The sequence below is a fragment of the Mus musculus genome, chromosome 8 (genome assembly GCF_000001635.26).
Source record: "Mus musculus strain C57BL/6J chromosome 8, GRCm38.p6 C57BL/6J".
NCBI lineage: Eukaryota > Metazoa > Chordata > Mammalia > Rodentia > Muridae > Mus > Mus musculus.
In genome coordinates this window covers 86,849,221-86,872,659 of record NC_000074.6, presented here as the reverse complement: position 1 = coordinate 86,872,659, position 23,439 = coordinate 86,849,221, and the positions used below count along the sequence as shown (strand labels likewise).

Here is a 23,439-nt window from a genome sequence, read left to right as displayed (position 1 = left end):
ACCGGGATCCATCTGGCCTAGACCTGTGCGGGCTCTGTTCTTGTGCCAGTCTCTGAGCTCATAGGCCATCAGTCCTGCTGCGTTGGGAAGGCCTTGTTTCCTTGGTGTCCTCCATCCTCACTGGCTCCTACATTCTTCCCAGTTCCTCTTCCACGGAGTTCCCGAGCCGCCAGGGAAGGGGTTTGATGGAGACTGCGAGCACATTTAGGATTGAGTGCTCCAACATTTCTCACTCTCCATACAACGTACAGTTGTTCCCATCTCCTCAGGAGGAAGCAAAATCTGGCAACTTGGGATTACCTAAGCCTTACACACCCTGCTTCCGTTTTCCTCAGAGAAGGGCTGAAGTTGGCCCATTTCTGTGTTCTTACCACTTGACCCACTTTGCTAAGACATGGTCTCTAGAAAAACAGGAACCCACTTTCACCTTTTGCTTCACTAGTTCCCGGCACATGCTTGGTGCCTCAATGTACAGTGGATGAACAAGTGAATGAACAAAGCAAGTTCTTTCATGCTTTAAGCAAAATTACAGTTAATATAATCTGGACTGTTTCTGCATGTTTCTCCAAATTCTTTTTTTCTGGAATATGTTAAATTTGTTTGCTGATCATGGTGAGGAAATCTACCTATAAAAGACCCTTGTCTTCATCTTTTTTATTGCCTTTTTTTCCTTTTTGAGACAGGCTCTCACTGTAGCCCTGGCTGGCTTGACACTTGCTGTGTAGACCAGGCTGGGTCTGAGCTCCACTGCCTGTGCCTCCCGAGTGCTGGAACTAAAGGCCAGCCTCACTATGCCCAACTTGTTAATTGTTCTTGAGATGCGTTTCTGATTCTTTGATTTATGTAAATAAAGTATATTTGAAACTTAAAATAATTAGGAGAGGCTGGGCATGTCAGCTATTTGCCTTTAACCCTGGTGTCCGGACCCCTGGAACTGGAATTAAGATGGTGGTTGTGAGTCTCTCAGCATGGGTGCTGGGAACCAACCCTGGGCCTTCTGCAAGAGCAGGACATGCTCTTAACCACTGAGCCATCTCTCCAGCCCTCCTTCACTTCCACTTCTCCTTTTTTTAAAAAATTGATTTGGTGTTTTTTGAGACTGGATCTCATTCTGTACCTGAGGCTGGCCTTAAACTTAGGCCATTCCTCCTGCTCCAGTCTTCTTAGTGGTGAAATTCTAGCCTTAGGGCACCATGCTTCGCTTCATATTCTTATCTTACTAGCACTCTTCACTCTGATTTCCTTTATTTCCTTTCTTTTGACATCCTGATTCCTGTTGCATGGATTTAGTATCATTTTATATGTGTTAGAAAATGTGAATTTTTTTTTCTGTACCGAGGAAGGATTTGTGGTGGATCGTTTTCATTGTCAGCGTTGACACAGTCTAGAATCAGTTGGTAAGAGAAGCCCAGTGAGGCATCGTGTGCATCAGGTTGGTCTGTGGGGAAGCTGACTTAATTTCATTTGTTGGTGTAAGAAAATCCAGCCTAGAACTGTGTGGTAGGTAGCAGTTTCCTGGGTTGGGTCCTGTACTGTGAAAAGAGAAAGCAAGCTGAGTGGGAGTGAGCGTGAATTCCTTGGAGACACCTTGTCACCAGCTGTGCTGTGGTCCTGCCACCTTGACTTTTCTGCTAGGATAGACTGTCGCCTGTAACTGTGAGCTAAAGAAGCCCTTCCCCCCAAGGGTTGCTTTCTGTAAGTGTATTTTATCATAGCAACTGAAACTGAAATCAAAACAGTATTGAAACTCCAGCCTCATGCTGCCAAATGCTCTTTCTCTGGGCACCATCTGCAGTTCTGAAATTGTCTTAAGAACTATGAATTGCCCAGGATTGCCCCTCCCACTTTCTTGGTTTTTATGCTGTTTTATTGTGTTTGTCTCATAGCCATGCCTTCTTTCACACGCAGGTATCTTTATGTGTTTCATGGAAAATCCTTTTAAAGGCCAGTTTGGAGATTTGGATCTGGGCAGGATATGTTCATTGGGGGCTTTACTGTGGATCAATCAGGAAATAGTCCTTTAAAGAGAGTGTTTGGGGTTCCTTTATCTAGAAAAGAGATTTCTTCCCTTTACCTTACCAGTTGCCAGTTGCTGCTGGCAGCCGACTGAGGAGATCTAATCAACCCTCCCTTATCCAAGTGGCTGTAGGACGTCCTCTGCATAACTCGATTTGATACCAGTGAATACAACCACATAGCTCCTTACTTGGACAGACAGCTTCCCTTACACTAACGGATGGGTGTAAGGTGATTCCCAGTCCTCGGATGGCAGGTTAAGCACCCTGAGAGTACTATACATACTGCTGTCATAGCTGGACAGAGGGCCTGGGGGAGCCATTTTATTTAGGCTTGGAAACAGGAACAGATAAACTGGGAGAGACCTAAATTTAGAGGACTTATAAGCCATTGGTAGTGAGTTTACTGCCCCTGCCAAGTTTGGTTGGCTTTATTACTACAATTATTGATTTATTTATTCTTTATCAAAGTAGAGTGGGGGTATAAGGGTATGCACAGAAGTTTGCAGGGGTCCAATCTCTTGTTCTACTGTGTGAGTCCTGGAAATGGAACTTAAGTTGTCAGTTTTGTCAGTAGGAACCTTTATCCACTGAACCATTTGCTGACCACCTCCTTGTTAGCCCAGATTGGCCTTGAACTCAGAGATTCACCCGCCTGCCTCTGCTCCCCAGTGCTAGAGTTAAAGACATGTGCCAACCCAGCCCAGGCAGCTTGGTCTACATAGCCAGGGCTACATAATAGAGAAACCCTGTCACAAACAAACAAAAACAAGAGGCTTTTCAGAACTGAACATAACAGCAACAGCATGGTGCCATCCTGCACAGGGATATTCCAAAACTGTATGGCGTGGAAACCACAACTCATAAGACAGATCTGTTATCTCTTAAACATGCCAACTTCTTAGAACTGAAACAGAGTTTAGCATCGCATACCCTAGCATTCAGTATGGATAACAAGTGACTTGGCATATGAGTTATTGGGAAATCTTAATTATTGCAGGAAAGGGTGCAAATATTACTGCTGAGGACACATAGGTGTTGGAATCATCTGATAAAAGCTAAAACCCCTGTTATAAAAATTCCCCAGATGCCGGGCGTGGTGGCGCACGCCTTTAATCCCAGCACTCGGGAGGCAGAGGCAGGCGGATTTCTGAGTTCGAGGCCAGCCTGGTCTACAGAGTGAGTTCCAGGACAGCCAGGGCTACACAGAGAAACCCTGTCTCAAAAAAAAAACAAAAAAAAAAAAAAAAAAAAAAAAAATTCCCCAGTTGTAGATCGTGGTGGTACACACCTTTAATCCCAGACTCAGTAGGCAGGGATAGGTGAATCTTTGTTCCAGGACTACATTTTGAGACCGTGAAATCCTGCTTCAAAACAAAACAAAAAAATCCCCAGTAGGTAATTATCAAAACCAAAAGTTTCAGCAAAGAACTGTAAAAAGAACCAACCCGCAAGATTGGAGCAAAATAGCAATTTAAACCTCAGAAGTTGGGCATCCTCCATTGTTACTGTTGGTAGCAAGATCTCTAGCCCATCAGCCTAGGCTGACTGGAACTCACAGTGTAGCGTTGGCTCCGGAGCTCTCCTCCTACCCCAGTCTCACATCTTGCAAGAGTTTTGTTCTCTCTCCATCAAGTAGGTCCCAGGGACCAAACTCGGGCCGCCAGGCTTTGTCAGCAGGCACTTGACCTGCTTGACCATCTTGCCAGGACTAAAATCTGGGTTTTTATAAAATGAGCAAAATGAACCCAATACAAAATTTTCACATTCTGTATTGTTGCTGTATCCGTGAATTGGGTAGTCCACTCTTAAGTAACTGGTGTGGCCATGGGCAAGGGTACTGGTGCTGGATCTTAATCGTGATTCCATCGGTCACAAAGTATTCACTTCTCTGGAGGGGTGAGAACTTTCCCATCTAAATTGCTCATGGAGCAGAGGACACTTAGATTTTCTTTGACAAAACATCTAACAATAAGCAATTTGAAGAAAAGTTGATATCTCTTGTGTATCTAAATGATATTTACTGGTGACATGTCAATGGAAATGGACCTTAAAATGACCTTTTACCTGCAGTTTGACAAAATGGCATTTCACCCTGTTTCTATTTTATTTAGGGATGATTTTTTTTTTTTAACATATATGAGTATTTTACCTGCATATATGCCTGTGTAGCACATGCATGCAGTGCCCTTGAAGGCCAGAAAAGGGTATCCTCTGGAACTAAAAGTTACAGAGGGTTGTAAGCCACCAATCTGCCATCTGGAAAAGCAGCCAATGCTCTTAACCACTGAAGCATCTCTCCAGCCCCGAACAACACATTAAAAAAGCAGTATATCAAACTAGCCATGGGGACACAAACTTTAACAGCAGCATTTGGACTGTGGAAGCTGAGAACTCATGAGTCAGTTCAAGGCCAGCCTGGACCACAGAAGACCTGTCTTACAAAGCAAATGTGGGCCATGGTCACAAAGAATATAAAATAGTCTCCCTTAGCTAATCTTCTGAAGGAGAAAGGAATGTTTTATGAAGTTTGTTGCTGAAATCAGCATTGTGTACCCCGCCACTCCAGCGTGCTGTTCATGAGGCTGTGTCTCACTCTGCAGCCCTGGCTGGCCTGAAGCTCACACTTCTGACCTGCCTCGCTCCCCTGAGGTTAGGGTTGAAGTTTAGTGTCATCACACACAGCAAGAACCTTTATGGAACATTCCCTTTTAAAGGAAATTGTCATTTAAGAGTAAAAGGAGCACTCTCCCTTTAAAAAGGAAAGTGAAGGAAAACCATTGCTAACAGTCATCTACCTAAGATGTTGAGGGCTGGAGAGATAGGTAGGTCGGCAGTTTTAAGAGCAAGGACCCAAGTTCATTTGCCAGCACCTGTGTCAATGGCTCCCGACACCTCTGCCAGCTCCAAGGAATCTGATGCCCTGGCCGCTGTAGGCACCTACTCTGGGGTGTATCCTCCCCGTCCCATAGTTGAAAGTAACAATTGTTTGAAAGAATTGCTAAAGCTCTAAATTGCTACAGTTTCCATGGAAGTAGCAAATGTCTGCGTAAATGCAGCTGGTTACTTTTCCCTTTTGTGATGTTTTGTTTATTCGGTTTTGATGTAAAGTGTCACTGTGTAGCCTAGTAGAGCGGTCTGTTAAACTCAGAATTCTCCTGCTTCAGCCTCTTCAGGACTGGGATTAATTATACTTCCACATCTGCTCTTCCAGAGTGCTTCAACTTGATTTGATTGCTAAAAACAAAAAGTATGCACTGTATGCTGTGTTTAACTTCTGTGTATGGAATATGGCACAGCTATGTTAAAAGGTGGGAGGAGAAAGGATCCAAGAATAAACTTAGGTCTGTGAATGTAGTTCAGTGGTAGAATGCATACAAGTTTCACCCTTTGGTTCCCAGCACAGGAAGAAAGCAAAACAAGAGCCTTGATCCTGTATCTTAAATGTTTACGAGTGGGGAATGGGAAGGTGGCTCAGTGGATAAAGCACGAGTTGCATAAGCTGGGAACCTGTAGTTTGAATCCCCACAACCCACGTATAAGGTGGGCAGGCACAGAGACCACCTGTAACCCAGTGAGTACGCAGGAGGCAGAGGCTGGGTTCCACACCATAGCCCAGCTGCCCTTGAGTTCATGTCCACCTCCAGCACTTCCTCCTAAGAGCTGGGATTAAGGCAGATTGCAGGTGTGAGTTGCCGTACCCATTTTTTATTGTTTTCTAGTATGTGCATTTGTGTCGTATAAATTTCCTTTTCAAGCTAGGCATGTTTGTCTATGTGTGTGATCCCGGCATAGGGGAGGCAGAGGTGGAAGGATCACCAAGCTAAGGCTCACCTGGTGATCTTCTTAGTGGATTGTACTAGGTCAGTTGACTGTGTTGAGACTGTTGGAAAGACCAGTGAGAGTAACATAAACATCCCTTTCAGGGCTGCTCCTGTCTGCCTTGATAGTTCATGTTCTTTTTATTTAATTCAATGCATTCCTAAGAAACTTCCCCTGGGGGGCTGTGGTGCAGCTCAGCAGCGGAACACTTAACTTACTTAGCAAGGCCAAGGCCCTGGGTTCATCCCAGCACTGTGAAAAAGAACTCACGTGTCTGGAAGATCCATGGCCTTCCAAAGAAAGGAACAGAAAAAGGAAAATTCCCTTGACCTATGAGTTACTTAGAAGAGTGCTGTTCAGCCTGGGGAGGTGGCGCACGCCTTTAATCCCAGCCTTTAATCCCAGCACACCGGAGGCAGAGGCAGGCGGATTTCTGAGTTCAAGGCCAGCCTGGTCTACAAAGTGAGTTCCAGGACAGCCAGGGCTACAGAGAAACCCTGTCTCAAAAAACCAAAAAAAAAAAAAAAAAAAAAAAAAAAGTGTGCTGTTCAGTTTCTACTTTCCAATCATTAGGAGATTCTTCTTATCTGTAAGTGATTTGTTTGATTATTTTGTGGTCAGATCATTCAACATAATTTCAGTTCTTTTAAATTTGTTGAGATTTGTTTCACGGTCAGCATAATGTTTATCTTGATAGCTCTGTGGGCTCTTGAGCAGAACCTATTTTGACTGTTGGGTGAAGTGTTCTCTAAAGACCTACTGGGAATATAGCTGCTTGATGGGGGTTGTGAGCCGCCATGTGGGTGCTGGAAAGTTGACCCTGGGTTCTCTGAAGAGCAGCCAATGCTGTTGAACTGTGGCACCAGCTCCCCAGCACCACCACTCCCCCTTTTTGGGTCTTGAAAGGAAAAAAATCTTTTCCCCCCTCAACCAATGTTGAGAACCAAAGTCAGGGCCTTGTGCTTGCCTTGGCGTCATCCTGCAGCTGAGCAAAAGCCTCGACTCTTCAGTATAAAACATGTATAAGGATGACATAGGCGATATGTAAGGAGTCAGCTTAATGAAGGAAAAAAATAAACAGCTTTCTTAAAATTTAAGACTTCTGCCACCACAAAACACCCTGTTAGTCCATAGATAATGGAAGGAAGGGTCTGTAGGTGTGGCTTAATTTTAGTAGAGTTTCTCCTAACATGTCTGAAATCACAGGTTTGATTTCACATAGATTACCACGTAGACCAAGTGTGGTAGAGACCAACTAGGCTACATGAGACCCTGTCTCAATACCAGTGTATATAAAATAGATGCAAACCGCATTTCCTATTTAAAAAAAAAAAAAAAACTGGAATATTTAAGGTAGTCTCAAAACTCAGTGATTAAAGACCATTACAGTTTGAGACAGACAAGAGCAGGACATTTTGCTGGAGAGGACATCGTGAGACAAGATGATCAGGGCCACTGGTCAGCCAGAAGGCAATAGGAGCTAAGGTATACCACACTCATTCTTGAATGCCATTTCATGCATTTTGGGGTCCTGTAAATTGTATAGCCATGTGAAAATGAGTTGAGTAGCTTCTAGGAAAACTACTACATGTTTCCCATGTGAGCGAGCATCTGTGCCCTCAGCATTGATCCCAGAGAACTGAAAACTCACATAAAAATCTGAACATGATCCTTCATAGCAGTTTCACTTTTCTTTATGGTGTCTTGTTTAGTTTGCTTAAGACAAGGTCTTACTGTATAGCCAAGGCTGACCTCAAACTCAAAACAATCTTGCTTAGTCTCCCTTCTGCTGCAGCCTCTTGTATGAGCCTCTTCTAGCTGAACAGGGAAGAAAGTCCCCACCCACCGCTACACTCACACCCATGCACGTGGTAGCACTGTTCATAATTGCTAAGCGTGGAGCAGGCCTAGATGCTGTCAGCAGACAGACGGGGAAGGAGATGTGGTACACCTGCCATTCAGCCTTAAGATAGACAGTAGGAAGGACTGAGGGCTATGGTAAGAGAGTAAGGATCCTAAGTGGGCAGGGTAGAGAGGAAGATGGAGCTGGAGAAAACAAATATCATGTATTCTTATGTAGAACCTGGATTTAATTGTGCATGAGAGAGAGAGAGAGAGAGAGAGAGAGCGAGAGAGAGAGAGAGATGAAAGCAGAAGGGACCAGACCAGTAGGGTGGAAGAGCAACAAGGGCAGAGGTGGACAGCTATAGAAAGGAAATGATGGGCAGATACAAGTCAAGTGCAGTGAGGCTGTGCAGGGAAAGTCATGCAAACCACTTTATATGTGTGCCTAAATGTTTACAGTTAAATCATAATGCCATTTTCATAATAATAATGTCGCTAAACTACCAGGAGATTGAAGGTAAAGTAGGTGTGACCATAAAAAGATAAAGGAAATCTGTGGTAATGGAAGGATTCTAAGCACTGACACAGGGTGGTGGTTTTATAAAACCGTGTGATGAACTAGTCTAGATCTGTGGTCTCATACATGCAATGTAGATGTTCTGGTTCTCATGATATATAGGTAGAGTGATGGGGGGAGATACATGGATTGTACAGAGTCTATATACTGCCTTTCACAAACATTATAGAATATTTTAAAAATATTATTATTATAAAATACTTTTTCCTTTTAAAGAATTTGTTAATTTATGCGCATGTGGTAGGAAGATGGGAATGTGCAAATCTATGTGCAGATGTCCACATCCTCAAGAATTGGAATTACAGGCTGTTGTGAGCTGCCTGAGTGCTGTGAACCAAACTTGTGACTTCAGAAAGGGTAGGAAGTGTTCTTAACTGCTGAGCCATCTCTCCAGCCCCTATAAAAGTAATTTAAAACCAATATGTAAATATAGCATAAGTTCAAACAAGTTGTAGTCAAATGTTACCCATTTGGAGAGAGATCCATTTGTGTGTGTCGGGGTCTCAAGTAGCTGAGGTTGGCCTTGCCTCTGTGCAGCTAAGGTTGATTTTAAACTTCTGTTCCTTTTGCTCCAACCTCCTAATTACTGGGTTTGTAGACATATACCACCATGCCTGATTTACATGGTAACAGATTTGAACTCGGGCCCTGTTGTGTACTTAGCAAGCATTCTCCCAACTGAGCCATGTCCCCAGATCCCACTTGGAGGTCTAAGGCTGCTGGCATCAGTTTTAACACTGCTTGGATATTCAGGGAGAGGAGACAATTCATTATTTGGTTTAACTAAATTTTCATGTTAACAAAAGTAGACGATTATGTTTATTAAAAAGACAAGACGACTCTGTTTCATCATCAAGACTACAAATCCCGGTTCAGATAGGATTCCAGAGCAGTGACAGCCTGGGTGCGTACCATACTCTCTGATAGGGGTTTCTTCCTTTTACTGTTTGATTTACTCAGATTTAGTGGTTCTGAATATATGCACAGAGGTTGGGGTAGGTGTGTGTGTTTGTATGAGTGTGTGTGTGTGTATGTGTGTGCGTTTGTGCATGTATAGGAATATGAATCCTTCTTTAAGGGGTGTGGCTGTCAGCAGCAAGTGCATATTAAGTTCAAGCTCAAAAACCTGTGACCGGTGCTTCGCAGGCCAAGCTTTTGAATAGTGATGGCTTGGGCCATGGTGTTTCTATTTTAGTTGAAGGTATAGGTTAGATCTCATTTCTCACAAGTGATCTAGAAGTTTCCCTGATCATCGAAGAAGTAGTCTGACCATGTGCCTAGGTGCCCTTGTAAGGACGTTAGTCCCTCTAGCTGTGCATGACGTGGCTGTTCTCACCTCTGCTATGAAGAATCTGGGCTTCGGTTAGATAACTTGAGCAAGACTGCACCACAAGTATTTCTGGAATTTGAGACCAGTACATTTCAGAGCCAAAGTTGGTGGGCATATTAATAAATGTGTATCACTGTGTGTGTGACTGTGTGTGTGTGTTGTATACACTTAATTGCTTGACTTGTTTTTTGTCTCCAACAGCAGTGGACTTGCTAAAGAAACTAGTTCCCTTAAAGTTTTCTTTTATTCCATTTATTTATTGGGTATGTGTGTACATGTGTGGGTAGGGGTGTACACGCATGGGTGTGTGCCGCCACACTTGGGTGTGGAGGCCAGAGGGTGATTTGCAGGAGTTGATTCTCTTTCTACCTCGTGTATCCCACAGGTCACCATCAGACTTAGCAGCAAGTTCTTTCACTGCTAAGCCATCTCACCAGACCTAGTTCCCTTTCTAAACCATACTAAAGCCTTCTTCAGTAGCAGCATCAGCCAGGGGCAGTCCTATTAGTGTTCTGTATACTTCAACCTTATTGTTTCTAAATGTCTTCAAGAAACTTGGAAGCAGGACAGTCATTTTTGTTAATTCCAGAAACCAAAGGCCTTTATTCTCTCCTAACTCAGTAAATGAATCCAGCCTTGGGATTATCCACTGTGTAGCTAGGCAAGCCCCTAAGATCACAATGCAAGACACAGTGAAAAGGTTATACATTCCCACTCTGTAAATTATACAAAGTTTCAGTTCCTCTAAAGTTGATTAAATAGTTCAGAGTGAAACAGACAAATAGCCTCACACACACACTCACAGAGTTCAGATCTGTACTTTATTCTCATTGAAATCAAAGTATGTTGCTCCAAATTATAGATATGTGTAGTGGTTAAAAAAAAAAAATTCAGCCTGGCTGTTGACAGTCATGTCCTGGGGAACTGGTGAATTGGTCTAACTTTGTCTTCTCTTCACAGGAGTATATCAAGGGGATCTGCGAGCCGGAGCTGGAGGAGAAAGAGTGCTACCCCAAGGCCATGCACTGCATTTTTGTCGGGGCACAAAGCCTCTTTTTGAAGAGCTTAATTCAGGATACGTGTGCTGACCTCTGTGTTTTAGATACTGGGCTTCTTGGCATCCGAGGAAGCGCTGAAGCTGTGGTCATGGCCAGGAGTCACATTCAGCAGTTTGTGAAGCTCTTTGAGAGCAACGAGAACCTCCCCAGTAATCAGAGAGAGTCGGAAATCAAACGGGAATTCAGACAGTTTGTTGAAGCCCACGCAGACAGTTATACAATGGACCTGTTGATTCTGCCTACTTCCTTGAAGAAGGAACTACTGAGTCTCACACAAGGGGAAGAGAGTCTGTTTGAAACAGATGATGATGTCATTACTGTTGGAGATGTACGGCCACCAGAGTACACACAGAGTGCTGCCACAGGACCGAGTAGTGCTAGAGATGAAGTTGTTGTACAGGAAGATTCTAGAAATAAAGCTAGGACCCCTGTTTCTGAGCTTACAAAACACATGGACACAGTCTTCTCTAGTTCACCAGATGTGCTTTTTGTTCCGGTGAATGGCCTAAGTCCAGACGAAGATGCTCTTTCCAAAGACAGAGTTTGTCACAAGAGGAGATCTTCTGATACGGAAGAAAGGCACACCAAGAAGCAGTTTTCCTTGGAGAATGTTCCAGAAGGGGAGCTTTTGCCAGATGGTAAGGGGTCAGCTGGAAATGAAGTTATTGACCTGTCTGATCCTGCTTCAAACTCTACAAATCTAAGCCCCGATGGAAAAGACACTACAGAAGAAATGGAATACAATATCCTTGTTAACTTCTTTAAAACCATGGGCTATTCCCAAGAGATTGTTGAAAAGGTCATTAGGGAGTATGGGCCTTCTACAGAACCGTTACTGCTCTTAGAGGAAATTGAAAAAGAAAATAAAAGGCTCCAAGAAGACCGAGACTTTCCACCTTGTACTGTGTATCCAGATGCCAGTCAGAGCAGAAATGCAGGGGTTGGGAGCACCACAAATGAGCTCACAGCAGACTCCACGCCAAAGAAAGCACAGAGTCACACAGAGCAAAGTATGGTGGAGAGATTCTCGCAGTTACCGTTCAAAGACTCTAAACACTGTACCTCAAATTGCAAAGTTAATTCTTTCAGAACAGTGCCAGTAGGACAAAAACAGGAAATCTGGGGTTCAAAGCAGAACTCAAGTTGTACTGTCGACCTGGAAACTGATGGCCACTCGGCCTCTGCCGCCTCTGCCAGCCCTAAAGACATCAGTTTTGTTTCAAGGGGAGCTTCAGGGCACCAACAGAGAAACCCAGCTTTTCCTGAAAATGGTTTTCAACAGCAAACAGAACCTTTGCTTCCAAATAATACGAAGCCTGCCTGTGAAAAGCGTTCTGGCTCCTGTAGCTCTCCTCAGCCTAAGCCAAATTATCCCCCACTTTCTCCACCACTGCCGCTGCCCCAGCTGCTACCTTCAGTTACTGAGGCTCGATTGGGAGGGTCCTCTGACCATATCGATTCCTCAGTTACAGGGGTTCAAAGATTTCGAGATACCTTAAAAATACCATACAAGCTGGAATTAAAAAACGAACCAGGACGAGCAGATTTGAAGCATATTGTTATAGATGGAAGTAATGTTGCAATTACGTAAGTCACTCTGCAGATCACCCTTACACAGTTTTCTAAGCAGTGTCTGAGGGTGTGTGTGTGTGTGTGTGTGTGTGTGTGTGTGTGTGTGGACTGTCCTTTGTGTTCCAGTGAATCTGCATCCTTTCTTGGGGGAAGACCAGCTGCTTGTAAAGTTTTGCATTTGGTTTTGAAATAATTGTTTACAAAATAAATCCAGGCAGCAGGCTCATTGATACCCACCCCAACAAGGTTTATGTTCCCAAATGAGTCACATACCGCCTTTATATTTTAATATGCCTTAGTCAGCACAGTAGCTGGGCCACTTCCTAACGTCCATGCGGTTAATTCACCTCCCGCCAATATTCCCGAGGTATTACTTACCAAACTATCTTGGCTGCTCGGGACCCGGAGGGCTGCCCAGCTGGGCCGTGCTCTCCCGGCTCCTTCACATGACAGCCATGCCTCTCCGTCCTGCGCTCTTCTCAGGCAGGGGTCTCGGGTCTCTTCCTCTCCTCCCCTTCACACTCTTCCGTCCCGGCAGATCTCCTTCCTCCTTCTCCTCCTCCCAGTCAAAGTCCTGCCTCTGCCTGTCCTGCCCAGACACTGGCTGCCCAGCATCCTTTTACCAGTCAGAACCAACTGGGGTAGGGTCCCTCACTGTCTTACGTGAGGATGTTCAGACTCTCCCTGTAAACAATTCTTGGGACTGAAATTAACATTAGCTACAAGCAGCATTAGGCCAAACCCACTACAGTTGGTCTTTCCCTTCTGAACTTTCTCTTTACCCTATTCCTGTGGGTAAGAGACGGTAGAGACAATATATTTTCACATTACACATTGCTCCATTGCACATAGGATACAGCTGTAAATGAATTAGACTTTGAAATCTATGTTACTGTTAAATCCCCAGTACAGAAGTGGAGCTGCCTTCCATTGTGAGACAGTCGTGGAGCTAGGCTGTCTGCTGATTGTAGTCCTTCTTGCCTCGGCTCCCTCAAAAACAGCTTTCAAAAATATTTTTATTTTTAGTTAAGTGTGTCTGTGTGTCTGAAAGTTGATTTGTACACAGGAATACAGTGCACATAGGGGCTAGAAAAGTGTCTCCGATCCCTGTTGCTGGGGTTCTAGGTGGACTGAGCAACCTGATGTGGGTGCTGGAATTCAAGTCTTTCTTCATGGCTGAGCCATCATCCCCAGCTCCTACAGGCATTGAATCCTAAGAATAATATTCTGTGCTGCTGAATGTGTGTATGGCCTCTTTCTAGGAATCCTAAAAGATCAACTCATGTCTTGTAGTGTTAGGAATACCTATGGCATTTTTTTCTTCTTCTGGTATTCATGTTCAGGCATGAGTGAGGCAAGCCCCCCCCCCCCCCCCCACTGTCTCCCAAATGCTCCATCTTTCATTTTGAGGTGCTGTTCCTAAGTTGCCCAGGCTAGCTGACCAATCCTCCTGGCCTATCTCCCCTAGTACTTCTATTACAGGGATGAAAAGTTAATTATTGGCATGTGTTTATTTTGTTTTATGTGTATGAGAGTTTTGCCTGCATGTTTATATATCCATTGAGTGCATACCTGGTATCCACGGAGACTAGAAAAGGGTGTTGGGTTCCTTAGGACTTCAGTTACCTTTTGAGCCACTGTGTGGGTACTGGGAACCAAGCCCAAGTCTTCTGCAGGAGTAGCAAGTTTTCTTTGATGCTGAGATATCTCTCCAGCCACCTACTTTATTATTATTGTTGTTGTTGTTCTCTTCCTCCTCTTCTTCTTCATGCGTATGCATGCGTGTTTATATGAATGCATGCCACATGTGTGCTGGTGTCCAAAGAGGCCAGAAAAATGCACTGCCTGCTCTGGAGTCAGAGCTACAGGCAGCTGTGAGCCTCCCTCTGTTGGTGTGGGAACTGAACTCAGCCCCTCTGAAAGAGCAGAGCTCTTGACCCCTGAGCAGTATCTCTAGTACTACTTTTTTTGTTTTTCTTTTTTTTTTTTTCATTAAAATTTTTACAAACAAATATAAAGCAAGACTCTTCATGGGTTTACTCAACAATTGCTAGTTCATGACCAATCTTGTTTCATCTGTACTCTTACCTACCACTTTAAACCATCTGTCTTACTTATTTTGTGTTTTATTCTGTTTATTTTACCTGTGGTATTGGGGATGGAAGGCAGGCTTTCTGCTCGTTAGGACAGCATTCTGCTGCTGAGCCCCCTCTAGCCCTTTGGGTGCTTGTAAGGAAATCTCAGATAAGTATTTCATCTGTAAATACTTCAGAATGTGTCTCAGGTACAGTCCATGTTGTTTTCTGGAAATTATTTCTTACTCAGAGGACAAAGGGGACTTTGTGACTTAGCAGCTGCCTTCCTCATGGTGGTAAGGACTCTCGCTCAGTATCTCTCCCCTTCTTTCAGTGTGGGTGTATCCTTTTCTTGATGAACTCTGGGACCTGTTTGTCCTTGGCAGCAGGACAGAGCTCACTGCTGATGGGGAGCAAAGCCACACACTTCTTAGGTCCTGTCCCCTTTGAACTTGGTGTGCTTGGTGAGGGGCCTCCAGCAGCAACTGTTCCTGGCATGCTCATGGTAGCATAGCTGTAGGGTAGCACAGAATTCATGGCTGCTGGCAGCAGTGTGGTCCACAAGTGGGCCAGGCCCAGTTTGATCCTTTTGGTACAAAGCTTGTTTGTCATCCTTCATCCGGCCTTATAAGCCTGTACAGCCAAGATTCATACATCTGTCTTGTAGCTTTTGGTATGTAGTTTTTTGTTTTGAAACATGGTCTCACCATGTATTGCCGGTCTAGAACTTGCTGTAAAGACTAAGCTAACCTTAACTCAAAAAAGATCTAGCCTGCCTTCTAAGTGCTCGGATTATAGACATGTGCCATTACACCTGCCCTGTTGGTTTTGAGGCAGGATCTTACTGTGTAACCCTTGCTGGCCTGCTAATGTCAACCAGGCAGGCTTAAAAAAATAATAGGGATGGTAATAACAATTCATCTCAGCAGTTAAGAACATGTGTGATTCTTCCAGAGGACCTGAGTTCCTAGCATCCACGTCTGATTGTTCACACACAACTGTCTGTTACTACACATGGCATACACAGACACAGACAGAAACAAGCAAACAAATAATACTAAACATGTATGTTAATACATGTTTGATTTAAGTGATAATCATTGTTTTTCAAAAAGAGCAGCACTATATCCAAGTGTTAGAAAATCTGTGGTGTTTGGGGTGTTCCAGTGTCTGGGGAGGATTTAGTATGGAACATATCCTGCCATGTTGATGACATGATTGTCATTCTGATCATTTTAACTGAGACCAGATGTTTTTTTGTTTTTGTTTTTGTTTTTTGGTTTTTCGAGACGGGGTTCAGATGTTTTTTAAATTAAGTTTTTTGGCACTGCTGTGTGAGAATTGAACTTTGATTCTTAGACATACTAGGCAAATATTCTGCTTCTAAAACTTCATTCTCAGCCTTGTGCATCATCATCATCATTATTATTATTATTTATTACTATTATTATTAATGTGTGTGTGATGGAATCTTCATACAAGTTTTTTGGAGCAAAAATTTGGTATCACTTCCATGACCTTCCCAGAGTCACACCTAGACTTGGGGGCCATAAAGTCTTTCCTCAGCACCTGGCCTGCCAGAAGTTAAAATTAGAATGTTCAGACCTTATCAACATTGGATGCATAACTGCTTCAGAGGGACCCTCACCCATTTGCTGTCTTAATTGAGAAGGAAATCTGAGGCCACCAGGAGCAGGGTATCCTGGTGGGAACTCCCCTGTCTGCCCTGGGTTGCTGTTTCTTTGTCTGACATGATGTCTGCAGCTCATGTATATGATGAGAAATTCCAAAACACCTGCCTTATGCTGCTGACTCTGTAGGTTTTTGGTTCATTTCCCCCTTGTCACCATGAATGAGTCAGTCGTGAGTCAGTGGACATGTTTGCGGTGTCTGGCTCGACATCACAGAGGCGTCTGAAACCCCAGCCTGAGAGCACCTGACTTGTTGCTTTGGTGATTTTCCGTGTAGATGGGGTTTGCCCGTTCACTTGTCAGAACTGTACATTCTGTCCACTTTCTTGCTGGTCTGTCTTTTTTTTTTTTTTTTTTTTTTTCGAGACAGGGTTTCTCTGTATAGTCCTGGCTGTCCTGGAACTCACTTTGTAGACCAGGCTGGCCTTGAACTCAGAAATCAGCCTGCCTCTGCTTCTGCCTCCTGAGTGCTCAGATTAAAGGCATGCGCCACCACGCCCAGCGTTGCTGGTCTTTCTATAGCAGTTCCACAACTAGTTTTTACTAAGTGGAAGCCAGAAGGAAGTCATGCTGTCCGGGTTAACTCGGAAAGGGCTTTCCACTATTCCCCGCCACTGCCCTGCCTGGGGTGATGATCACTGCTCTAGCTAGTGTTACCTAGCTCTCCTCTGCCTTAGACATGTTGACTGGCTGCTATGGTGTGAAAAACAGCCAGGTCATTTGTTTCCAGAGGCATGAACAGGAATTCCTTCTCTCTGGAGAGCTGATACACCTACTCTCCTGCATGTGGAGCTGGGAGCGTCACACTTTGGCCCCCAAAGTAGAAGGTATTGTATTCTGTACACCTTGGATGTATGCTCTCTAGGTCAGGGTAGACCGCTGGTCTGCACTTCCTGTCCACCAGCCTCTCTGTTGCAAAGGCAGAAGCAGCAAGGACCAAGCACACTTACCCAGCCGGTGGAGTGGGAGGAGGCTTAGACAGAGAACTCTTACTGGACTATAGGACTAGTTACTGTTAGGACTAGTTACTGTTAGGACTAGTTACTGTTAGGACAACTGTTTGGCTTCACCTGATTGGATTTTTTTTTTCGTCCCTGGGGCTGAGGCTTAAACTCAGACCACACCCCCAATGCTTCATCCCATTTACTTTTTTATGTGCTTTTCTAGATAAATCTATCTACTCACTTACCCAAACTTTGAACCACTGTTTTTAATGCTAGAGACTTTCAAGGTAAAAAAAATGTTGTGATCTTACCACAGAGAACACTGAAAACTGGGGCAGCATTAGTGCTTCCAGAAACTTTGTCGCCGCCTCAGAAGGCCAGGGTAGCGTGTGTGCGTGTATGTGTATCTGTTTTGAATAACGTGGAGACCCTTTTCAAGGTTTTGGAGAACTAAACAGGTTTTCCTAAAAAAGCACGAGGCTCTTGATTTGGAATCTTCATGTTAGAACTGGTTGACTTAACTCCAGGCCTGTCTTTGGTGTTAAATAAGATCTGATCCCAGTTTCTTCTTTATGGGTCTCTGGAAAAATGAGTGGACTTTAATCCTCTAACAGAGAGAAGGAACTGTGAGCTATTCATTGCAACCTTGTATATAGCTCTCAAGGGTCAGGAATGCAAATGGGGTTGGCAGAATTCTATAGTATAGCATGAGGGCCTTGGCCAGGAGTGGGGAAGTTTTGAGTCTGCCCCAGCACACCACTTTCCAGCTAGCCACATGCTCGAGACAGGCCATTCTGTCTTGCACTCACAATAGACGAAAGCTGGGAGGTGAAAGGTCAGAAAGGGTCTTCTGAAGGATTGCTTCCCACAAGGCTGAGCCTTCAGCGGGCTGGAGGGAAGGTGGAGGCTTAAGCAGCCAGAGGATGGGCGAACGCGCCTGGCGCATGTACTCTGGAGCATTTGCCTTTGCTGGCTCTCTCTGACCCCGTCCGTCCGTCAGAGGTTGGAGGACCTGGACGCCACCCTGGCAGGGGATGTGTGTGGAAAGGACTTCTCTCCTCCACCTTTATTTAACTGCCTGAGACAAAATGAAGGCGTTTTGTTTGTTTACCTTCACTGCATTCATTTACTTAACTTATTTGAGAAAACATGTGGCGTGCACCATGCTGCCCGTGCCGTACTCGGAGGGAGCCTTGTACCTGCGGTTTTAATGTGCATGAGTGTTTTGCCTGCATGTGTATATACGTACCGTGTACATGCCTGGTCAGAAGAGAGTTTCTGATTGCCTGGGACTGGAGTTACAGATGGTTGTGAGCTGCCATGTGGGTGCTCAGAATGAAATCCATGCCCTTTGTAAGCTCAGCAAGTGCTCTTACCCAAGGAGCCATCTTTCTAGCTTCTGTGTTTGTATTTTGAAATGAACTGCCAGATTTGAGGGTGCAATTTTTTTTACTTCAGTAGCAGGAGGTCACACACTGGGCTGAGTGCAGCCTCTTTCTGTTTTACGAGCAGAAACTCAGCCATATTTGTCATCTACAGCTGTCTGTGGCTGTTGTCACATTGCTATGGCAGGGTTGATTGGTGACCTTTACAGATGGAAGGTTCCAGCTTGTTTCTCTGCTTTTTGCTTCATTCAGTACAGTCCCCGTGGCCCTAGTCATTTGATTCTTGTTTTCAAATTGTTCTTTATAAGCTTTGAACTTGGAAACTTCTCAGTTCCCTGGAAAGTGGGTGGTGTACCTAACACCCATCAGAGACAGCAGCAACATTGGGTATGTGGTATTGGCAGAGTCACATCTTTATTCCTGTCCTCAACCACAGGAAGGCAGAGCACGGGCATTGTCACAGCTACTGAGCTGTTTTTGCTTGAGGGACAAATTCATAAGAAATTCTAAGATGTACACCGGCAGTGGAGATTGGTGGCAGAGTGCTAACAGCGTGTGAGGACTTAGGCTTGATCCACCACACAGTAAAACACCACCACCACCAGTGTAGTCACTCCATGGAGGTAACATTAGTAATCTCAGACCTCAGAAGACTGAGGCAGGAGGATCACAAATTTGAGTCAGCTTCAATGACATATAAAGACCGTGTCTCAAAAAAGAAGTTAAAGTTCTGAGAGGCCGGTGATTAGACAGAGCTTAGGAACAGGATATTTCCCCAGCAGAGTACATTTAAGACCCATGATAGTAAACAGGTATTCAGCAAGCCTGCCACTCTCCACCAAAGCTGTATACTCAGCCTGTCACGTAGAGGGAAAAGACCTTCAGCTCTGACTAAGCTGCAGGAACGGCTTGGTCAGCAGGTCTAACTTGGCAAACTGTACAACAAAAGTAAAAGTGTGTTTGTGTTGTTTTTGCTATGTATAGTTGCTCTTTTCTGTGGTAAAACCTAGATTTTTCTTTACACTTTAACCTGAAAGAAATTGTCCTTCTTTCCAGCCACGGTCTGAAAAAGTTCTTTAGTTGCCGTGGAATAGCAATTGCAGTTGAGTATTTTTGGAAGCTCGGCAACAGGAACATCACTGTGTTTGTCCCACAGTGGAGAACAAGACGGGATCCTAATATCACAGGTGAGGCCCAGTGATCTTTCCATATTTCTGGCTAGATATTTAATGCTTCAAATTTCAACATATGGTGCTTAGAATAGAATCGTGCACATGGGCCACAACTTGAATGACAGAATTCTAAATTAGTTGTGTCCGGTAAAATAGCAATCGAAAAGTCTGTATGGTTGCGCACACCTGTGGTGTCAGTGCTCGGGAGATGGAGCGGGAAGGGCAGAGGTCAGGAAGATCAGGGTCATCGTTGGCTACAAAGTAGGACTTTTAGCAGGCCTGGTGTAGACACACCTCAGTTGAGAAGTGTTACAGTATAAGAAGTTGGGAAGGGCGGAGACCTAGCACATCCGCTAGAGAGGATGCCCTCCACTAGTGTGTGCTTCTGAGAATTTAAATAATAGTTTTTAAGTGGTTGCTTGGAAGATGAGAACCTTCAAATATGTCTTTTCAGTAGTCTGGTGGCTTACTATGAATCATTTCTGTTTGCCATATAGTACTTTGTGGCTAACCTACAGGCCCCACACAAAAGATTCAAATTGAATATAAATTGCGAAATATTCCAGAGAAACTTAAGGTTGTTTTTGTCTTAGGTGAAAAGGCTATGCCAGGCACCTAGAAAGGAAAGGTAAAACAAGGTGGGTGTGTTTTATAGATTTGTCTAGCACAGGAACAAGAAGTGAAACTTAGACACAAGGGAGATGGCTGTTCCAGACTGTTCCAGCTTCCTTTATTTGGGAGAAGATCGACAAGAAAGGAGGCAGATCCACTCCTTTCTTTTCTAAGTGTCAATGCGGCTTACACAGCATGCAGCTCTGAGGCAGGGAGCCCTCCATTGGGCAGGGCAGGGCACTGGCAGCCGCTTTGGTAAGAGATGCAGACACAGGGACCTTAGGCTCCAGCTCTCAGCTTCTCTTGCCTGTGACTGCTTTTCCACTGGCCTTCCATTCTGTCACTACTCAAGCCTGTGAAATCCAGTAAATGCTTATACAGACAGCTGAGAGCAAGAGAGGAAGCTGCAGCCAGGCTGGAAAACGAGCAGCCTTTCTTATCTGGAACAATGGCAGTTCACTCCCGCAACCCCCTATTTAAGACTGCTCTCCCCCTCCCCTTCCCCCACTTTGGGTGACTCTTGTCATTTCTCTTTTTATGCTCTACTTACAGTATATCCTTTTGGGAAAGTTCTTGGGGGCTTCTGGTTTAGTTGTCATTTAGAGGCAGTTGAGTTTAACATTTTGTTAGCTTCTTTAAAATCTACCTCATCAGTTCATAAGCTGGGCTTGCCTTAGTGTGAGTGATTTTTCTTCTTTTGGTGAGTTAGTAAAGTTGAGGAAGTGGGAAAAAGAGTCTTTCTACAAGTCCCCAAGTGAAATATTTGGGTTTGCATTCATTTATTTACACATCTGGGAAGATAGTCTTTGCTGAATACATATCAACTTCTTCCATGAACAGAACAGCACTTCTTAACCCAGCTCCAGGAGCTTGGAATATTATCTTTAACTCCTGCCCGGATGGTCTTTGGAGAAAGAATTGCTTCTCATGATGACAGGTATGAAGGGCTGTTTTTCTTCCCAAGGTGGGAGTGGGGTGGTAAGGAGCCTGCTACCTGTCCACTGCATAGGTCTGTACTCTGAAGGGAACTGCTTAATTCAGTTTCAGACTCATCACCAAGACCACTGAGATACTCTGTAAGTTTAGGAATGGCACAAAAGAAACTTCGGTGGTTTGCTTTGAGTTTGTTATTTTGGTAAAGCATGTCTGAGATGAGAAAAGGCAGGTATGTGTAGTTGGCTGATTTTCTTTTTGGAGATTAGATCTTACCATGCAGCCCTGGCCCAGAACTCACTCTGTAGATCAAAGATCCAAGCAGATCTGTTGTGTTTCAGGCCAGCCAGGGTTACGTGGTGAAATCCTCACCCCCAAAAGGAAGGATTTTGATTCCACCCTTCCCTGTGGTGTGTACTTTACAACTCTGTTCTCGTGCTGTCGTGTCTGGAGGAATAAGCATGGCATCTGGGACCCTCAGGCTGACTGTCCCTTCTTAGCGTTATTCTGCCCATTTCCACATTCCTCCCAGGGAAGGCAGTGCTTTGTTATCCAAGCTGGTATATGGTTAAATGGGAGAGAGGTGAGTTAGGGCCACAGTAGACATTCACTCACTGACAGGAAAGAGACTGTGTTAGGTAGGGTGGATCCAAGGTGCCTTCAGAGAGCAGTGTGGTTGGAGCTGAACAGGGGATGGACAGGGTTAGGAGCAGCCCTGGGAATCTGTCCTGAAGGACTCTTTGTGGACCCTGTCACAGGCTCAGGAGCCCTGGAGTGGTCAGGCAGGAAGCCTTCAGGTCCTGACGACCACCTCAGCTTTCTTCTCACAGCCGGGGACTCAGACCCAGGCCCAGACATACAGCGGAGGCTTTGCTTGACTTACACAGCCCGCTGGGTATCAGAGAACATGGGTGTGTATCCCAGTGGATATGAGAGAAGCCTTCCTATCTACTTTTATTGACATTTGGGCAGATAGCAGCATTGAAATTTATGCTCTTTAAAATAAACTATAATGTATATTGTTCATAAATAAGGAAGTCAGCCAATCGTGGTGGTTCAAACCCATGATCTCAGCACTTGAGAGGTAGAAGCAGAAGGCTTAGGAATTCAAAGTCATCCTGAGCTACAATGGATCCTAAGCTAGCCTGGAATATGTGAGAGCCTAGATGAGGCGGGTGGGATGGAGTATAACAAAAACAGAACATTTTCTAAGGCTCCTGAGATCTTGGAAACTGTTGAGTTGTTTGAGTCCCACTTAGAGATGACTAAGAAGAGCAGTCATTCATACTTAGAGACTGCTAAGATGGATGGCCATCATACCTTTGCGGCCAGTGGTCTCTCTTTTGTTTCATTATCTTTGTTCTCATTCAAGAAATAACATTTCTATCAACTCCAGAGGTTTCAGTTCTGCTGTGTTGTGTTGTGTTTAGCTAGGTTCTCCCTGTGTAGTCTTGGATGTCCTGGACTTCACAGGTTAACTCTGCCTCTGTCCCACAAGTGCTGAGCTTGGAGGTGTGCACTACTGTGCCTGGCTACTCACAGAGATTTTGAGAGGGTTTGGACAGGAGTAACCTTCCACAGTACGACACTATTCTTTATTATTTCACTCTTACCTCTTTCAGCATAAGGCCCTAGTTCTATCCCTAGCACCCTATAAACCAGGAATGATGGCACACACCTGCCATCCAGCACCACAAGGTAGAGGGGAGAGGATTGGAAGGTTAGAGTCATCCTTGGGTTACTTAGTTCAAGGCCAACCTGGGAGATTTAACACACACACACACACACACACACACACACACACACACACACACACACACATACACACACACACACACACACACACACACACACGCACGGCTGGGAGTGAGTGATAGATAGGTCCAAATGGAAGGTTAGAGTCATCCTTGGGTTACTTAGTTCAAGGCCAACCTGGGAGATTTAACACACACACACACACACACACACACACACACACACACACGCACGCACGCGCGCACGCGCGCACGCGGCTGGGAGTGAGTGATAGATAGGTCCAAAAGGATCTCCGTTCTCCTGACAGTCTTGGCTCAGCTCAAGTCTGACCTTAGAAAGACTGCTGTGGAAGATAGAAAAGCTCACTCACACAGCATCCCTGCCTGCCAGAGAGGGCCACTTCCCTTGCCTTTGTAGTTACAAAAGCCCGAAGCTAAGTAAGTGCCAGGTTCCTCCAGTCCCTAGAAACATGGCTATTCTTTCTCCCCTCCCCCCCCACTATGCTAGCTCGAAGGCAGCAAGCACCCCCACACACACTCACAGAGAGAGAGAGAGACAGAGAGAGAGAGACAGAGACAGAGAGAGAGAGACAGACAGAGAGAAAGAGAGAGAGAGAGAGAGAGAGCGAGCCAGCCCTATGCACGTATGCATCT

At 44.7% G+C, this 23,439-nt stretch overlaps 1 protein-coding gene and 1 long non-coding RNA gene across 4 annotated transcripts in view; both read left to right on the top strand.

Annotated features, from left to right (window-relative positions):
• The window catches only part of N4bp1 (NEDD4 binding protein 1), a 44,161-nt gene that overhangs the window by 12,637 nt on the left and 8,085 nt on the right, over positions 1-23,439 (top strand). For 2 of the 3 annotated variants that reach the window (XM_006531517.3, XM_006531516.3), the window contains exon 2: positions 10,550-12,234. In XM_006531517.3, the coding sequence (XP_006531580.1) occupies positions 10,550-12,234 (1,685 nt within the window). Of the gene's footprint in view, positions 1-10,549; positions 12,235-19,370; positions 19,502-20,938; positions 21,036-23,439 lie in introns of all 3 variants that reach the window. The other variant, NM_030563.2, reaches the window with a different exon arrangement.
• Positions 21,042-23,364, top strand: Gm33877. Its single transcript, XR_387861.1, has 2 exons — positions 21,042-22,751; positions 22,926-23,364. It is a non-coding gene; the product is annotated as a predicted gene, 33877 (long non-coding RNA).